The sequence below is a fragment of the Eimeria maxima genome, genomic scaffold, assembly GCF_000499605.1.
Source record: "Eimeria maxima Weybridge genomic scaffold, Emw_scaff3, whole genome shotgun sequence".
Classification (NCBI taxonomy): Eukaryota; Apicomplexa; class Conoidasida; order Eucoccidiorida; family Eimeriidae; genus Eimeria; species Eimeria maxima.
This window is the reverse complement of record NW_013565846.1, coordinates 75,505-80,560: the sequence shown is the minus strand read 5'-3', so window position 1 is coordinate 80,560 and position 5,056 is coordinate 75,505. Positions and strand designations below refer to the sequence as shown.

Here is a 5,056-nt window from a genome sequence, read left to right as displayed (position 1 = left end):
TGGCCGTCGTCAGAGCAACTGAACTCATTTACCGACAAGCGCAGTTTAACCCATTCCGTTGCACACATTATGCCAGCCGTAACTTTATGCCTATAAGGCAATTCGATACTGATCTGGCCTACGCTGGTGCTCCACTATAACTTGCGTTCTTATTAAATGGCGTCAAAACTGCTGCGCGACTGCTGTGCATCGCCGCAGGACCGAACAGGGAAGGAACAAATGGGATGCCGAAGCTTTTCGGTGGCAAAATGCCGTGGCAAATACAGTCGAGAGTCCAAAGCACCAGTCAGTATCTTCGAAGCTTGAAAAGCCCAAAGCAACAAAGCCATGCTGTGTGCGAATACCTGGTTGTATAATACTACACACAACGAAACACGAGCGCACGCCAGCGCTGCAGTAGCCCAAATAGAACAAAAGGGGACAGACTTCTCAATGTAAGCAAGCCTTAGCCGGATTAAGCTGTGACGGACACAATCTTGTTCCTCAAGGAACAGAGAAAGAGACACAAGATGGAATTCCACCTTCACAATGGCGCTTTTGTACATTTGAAAGCAGGCAGACAGTTCCTGCTTTGCATCATAGATATGGCCACGCAGTGGCTACATAGGAAGTAGAATATACCCTTGCTCCATTGCCACTCAGCAAAAACAAAGGGAAAGCAAATGCACTAGAATTGGTATGCAAAAGTATTCGCGGTCAACAACTTGCTTTGCAAGACTGGTGCTCTATGTGGCACATTGTAACAGCGAGTCTGCTGCGAAGGCGGTTAGTTACTGTACCGGAGAAGTGCCTTTTTTCGCCTTCCGGTTGACGCCGCATGCGGTGGGGGTCGTCTGCAACTAGACAATTTACGGATTGGATGCGCACACCTGACGGGAGGCCTTTAAACGTAGATCTGCACCTTTTCGACTAGACCCAGGCTCAGCCCTAGTGGATGCCGAGGCAGCATTTCGTCTCCTGCGGTTGTTGGTCGAAGACGGGCCTGGCTGCCGCTGGGGCTGTTGCCTTTGCGAAGGTTGATTCAGGAATGGCTCCTCTGAAGGCTGCAATCAGACCACAACACTGTTAGATGCAGCAGCACCTTCTGTTTCACTGAATTGCATGGCTAGCACTATCTCATGTCTATGCACATCAACGGCTTCGGGTACTGTCTAAGCAAAATCCTTCCTTTTAAACTCCAGACTTTCACCGCAATGCCTAACACCTTAGGAACTGTATTCTCTGTGGTGGTATGCGTTCAGTATTTTCGTTATTTCAAATGCAATATACCTTGTTAGTGTGGATGGAAGACATTGCTACCCCTTCCGGTGTCCGCGATCCCACTTCTAGTGTCCTTTGCTGAGGTTCCTCCAACGCTTCATTGTCTAATGTAGTCTCAGCCGAATGAGTGAGCGCAGCCGCTTTCGACCCCTGGCAGTGGCTGTTAGGGGCTTGGATTGTGGAGAGGCCTATGATTTTAAGAAGATCCTCTAAAAGCTTGCGTACTGTGAGAGGGTCACATATATCTTCAGACTGAATTAACTGTTGAGGAGCAGGGTATTCAGGTCCTTCTAGCCCAGCTTGCTTCAGAGCAGATGAGGCCTCTTTCGGATGCTGAGGTAGGATGCCGACATTAATACCATCATGAGCCTCCAGCTGCCGCTGAGGTAGCTGCAGTGACATGTCTGGGGGAGCTCCAGACGGGCTGCTCTGAGAAGCACTTAGTGGCATTCTCGCATCATTGGGCGACTGAGCCAGCTGCTGGGCTTGCTGTTGCAGCTGGTGTTGCGGGATCTGTGCCCACTGGGGGGGCGGTACCGGAGATAGTGGTTCGATTGGAGCCTCGTGCGGTGGATGCTGCAATGGATCCAGCTTCAGCTGATGGGCCGCAGCTTCATCAGCTTGGTCCTGCTTAAATAATGTTCTTTCTCGAAGCGACTGAAGTTGTTGCAGCTGCTGGAGTTGCCCATCTCCTGGCTCTGAGCATGTAATGGGGTAGTTCTGTTCGTCGTGCAGTGATGCCGTATTGGGTAGTGTCCATCGCTGCAAAGGTGGTATATCGACTTGCAGAGTTTGGCGGTAGAGTTGACTCTGGTGCAGATTTTGTGGTTGCCGCTGCTGCATCTGTTGTTGTAAGTACTGCTGCAGCTGTTGCTGCGTCTGCTTTGCGAGCAGCACTTGCTTCTGCTCGCCTGGTTGTCCACCGCTAGAAGTGAAAGAGCTTACACTGGCAGCATTATCATCCCGTTGCTCGTCCTCTTTACACTGCAGCTGTAGAGCGTTGATCTGCTCCTGCAGTTGTTGCAAACTCATTGCACAAGCCGAGGACGGCATACGAGACCCATTGACTTCATCTAGCTGATTAGAATAGTGCAGACTTCGGTGTTCCTGCTGCGCCTGCTGAATCTGTCTCTGTAGAATTGGCTGCTGCGACTCAACTTGATGAAACTGCCCCCGTTGTGCATTGTCCTGGAGAAGTGCCCTGTTTTGTTCATTTTGCCTTGAGATTTGTTTAGGATGGGCCGCACAAAACTGGCTGAGAAGATGGATCTGCGGCCAATCACATGATGGCCTTAGCTGCTGCTGCAGCTGCTGTTGAGGGTGCTCTTGCTGCTGCTGCTGCTGCTGTTGGGGCCAAAATGAAGTATGAGTGTTGGTAGGGACTGAGGTCGATTGTTGCTGAGCGGTTACTGCGTTTGCTGCTGCCGCAGCAACTATTGCGGCCCCTAAGTGATGCTGTAGTTCTGCTGTGAGGCGCTCCCCCGCCAGCGATGGCATGCTCACGGCGGGACTCTCCTGACAATTCTGCCATCCACCTAGACACCCGCTACCATTGCTAGGAAGGGCATAAGAAGATGACCCCTGGTACCCTTGCTTTTGCGGTGCCAACTGGCACTCGACTTGTGACACCTGAGCAGATGGCATGCTATCCGAGCTGCCTACAGTTGACGGCATGCAAAGCATAGAAGCCTGCGAGCTGACAGAAACCCGGTGGCCGTCCAGAATCGGCGTCGGTTGCGGTGTCTGACTCCAGGTGCTAGAGATTCCATAAGACTGGTGACTACTGGTTAAATGCAGCGCTTCCGAGGGGTGCGCAAAGTGGGGGGGGAAACGGGTGCCACAGTTGCTGCTCAGAGCTGGGGAAGGCGGTGGGGTAGGCGGAGGGGGTGGTGTGGCAACAAAGTGTGCATGCGAGTAGTTCAAGTGGAGAGATGAAGGCAGAGACGGGTCACCCTGGTAAAGTAGTGACAGATCCACCACTGCTGGTGGCACCGTATCTGACGTGCCAATTATTTGCAGAATGGTTTCCTGAGAAGCAGCACATTCATCCAAGCATAAAGAATCCACGGTGGGGGCACGTTGGCGAACGACTAAGTTGAATAGGCTCATAGAACGCGAATAGGTACACTCAAGGTTCAACCACAGGCGGCGGGCTACAGCACCTTCAGTCCCAAATGATGAATTTTATTGTGTAGGTATCCGCCTTCTGCGGAGGAGAGAATCTCAACGCCGTGTTTCTTAGCTGCAGCGCACAAAGTAGGCTTTACGTCAAGATATAAGATTAGGCATATTGCTTGCTCCCACTGAGCCGGTTCCTACAGTTTGCGCATTGAAATACTGTGTAAAATGCGAGCCTCGAAAAACTTTACCTACCGACTTCCAGCACAGGCACACGCCCTTCTGGATCCGGTGTGAAAATGTACACAAGCGCAGTCTCGGGCACAACAAGTTTAAAGCATCCCTAAGCATCCAAAACAACATACATCATTCTGCCACAAAAGCTTGGATGACTGATGCGGATAGCCTGAACACAATTCAGAGTAGTATTGGTACAAGGCAATAAGCTAATTCAAGCAGTTGAATTTGTTCACTTTGGGTTTGCATATTTTTTTTCCATTGTCAATTCGCCGTTCCTCCTCTTTATGCATCGCCCTGTCGAGTGCTACTCGAGAGACTTCCAGCAATGCTCGCTCTACGCCATCACCAACTCCAACTGCAGTCGCTGTTCGTTCAAGCAAGCAAGGAAAAAGTTCCCCCCTCTTTGATACGCTGACCTTGAGCCCCGGTCCATTTCGAGACTGAAATTCTTCAATGCCTGAGATTTCACCGCAGAGGTCGTACACTGCTCGGGGAGACTAGCACTGCACGAAACCTACGCAAGCTGGAGATGTCCCCTAGTTGCGCATATTCGCATGGAGTGGAAAATAACATGTGCCAACGGCCACCAATCTTAATAGTGAGCGCTGGCCCACCTACGCCCTTCCGCCCAACCAAGAAACCTGCAACATCTTCGCCTACGAGAAACTTGCAGAATTTGAGTGGTACCGTAGACGTCACCGCATTCGCACTTGGCTTCAGAGAAAGCTTTCGGGTAGTGTCGGATTGGAGCTGGGCTTCTGCTTGGGTAAGGCCTACCGACTCTGCTCGGCGAGGCACCCTTGCATCACCAGAAGTCGTTAGGGGTGCAGTTAATGACGCATACCCGTGTTTTTGCTGTAAATTGTGTTGCTGTTGGTGCCCAAGAGGGGAGTTAAATGGACGAATAAATCCCAAGTCAAACGTCTCAGCTACGGCGCCTAAACTGTTTGTTGCCTTTGTTTCTTGCTTTGCTGCTGAGGATTGGGGAGTGTACGGGGGTGCATCAGCTGACAAACAAAAGCCAGAAGATGAGGGCTTTTTTTCCGTTGAAGTTTGCGAGGAGCCGGTTTGCTTGATCTGCGGCTGGCTGCCCTTTGGCGTAATGTGGCTGCTCTTCTCTCCCTGCAGGCCCTCTTCCCCCTTCGGAGGCTGTGGTGTTCGTGCAGACTCAGAATCTTGCAGTAGCATCTCTCTGGAATTGATGTCAACTGAAGCAAGTACGCCCCCTGGAGACGTGAGCGGTGACAGCGGTGCTTCTGTCGCTGAAGAGTCTAGCGCATGATGCGGAAGAGCAGAACAATGTGGCGCACCCTGCAAGAATGGAGCCTTTTTCAGATTACGTGGGGTATCTCTAGTTGGTAGGCATCTCTGTACGTCTGTAGCGCACGGACAGTGACATCTATGATGCATTAACACGCACAACTTGGCAGATTCGTTG

General features: G+C 51.3%; 1 protein-coding gene across 1 annotated transcript; it reads right to left on the bottom strand.

Annotated features, from left to right (window-relative positions):
- Positions 1 to 1,254: 1,254 nt before the first annotated feature.
- Positions 1,255 to 4,806, bottom strand: EMWEY_00000470 (hypothetical protein, conserved; the record flags this gene model as incomplete). Its single annotated transcript, XM_013481245.1, has 5 exons — positions 1,255 to 3,288; positions 3,423 to 3,502; positions 3,634 to 3,721; positions 4,035 to 4,102; positions 4,233 to 4,806. 5 exons carry the CDS (start codon positions 4,804 to 4,806, stop codon positions 1,255 to 1,257), a joined length of 2,844 nt encoding a protein of 947 aa, XP_013336699.1.
- Positions 4,807 to 5,056: the final 250 nt, after the last annotated feature.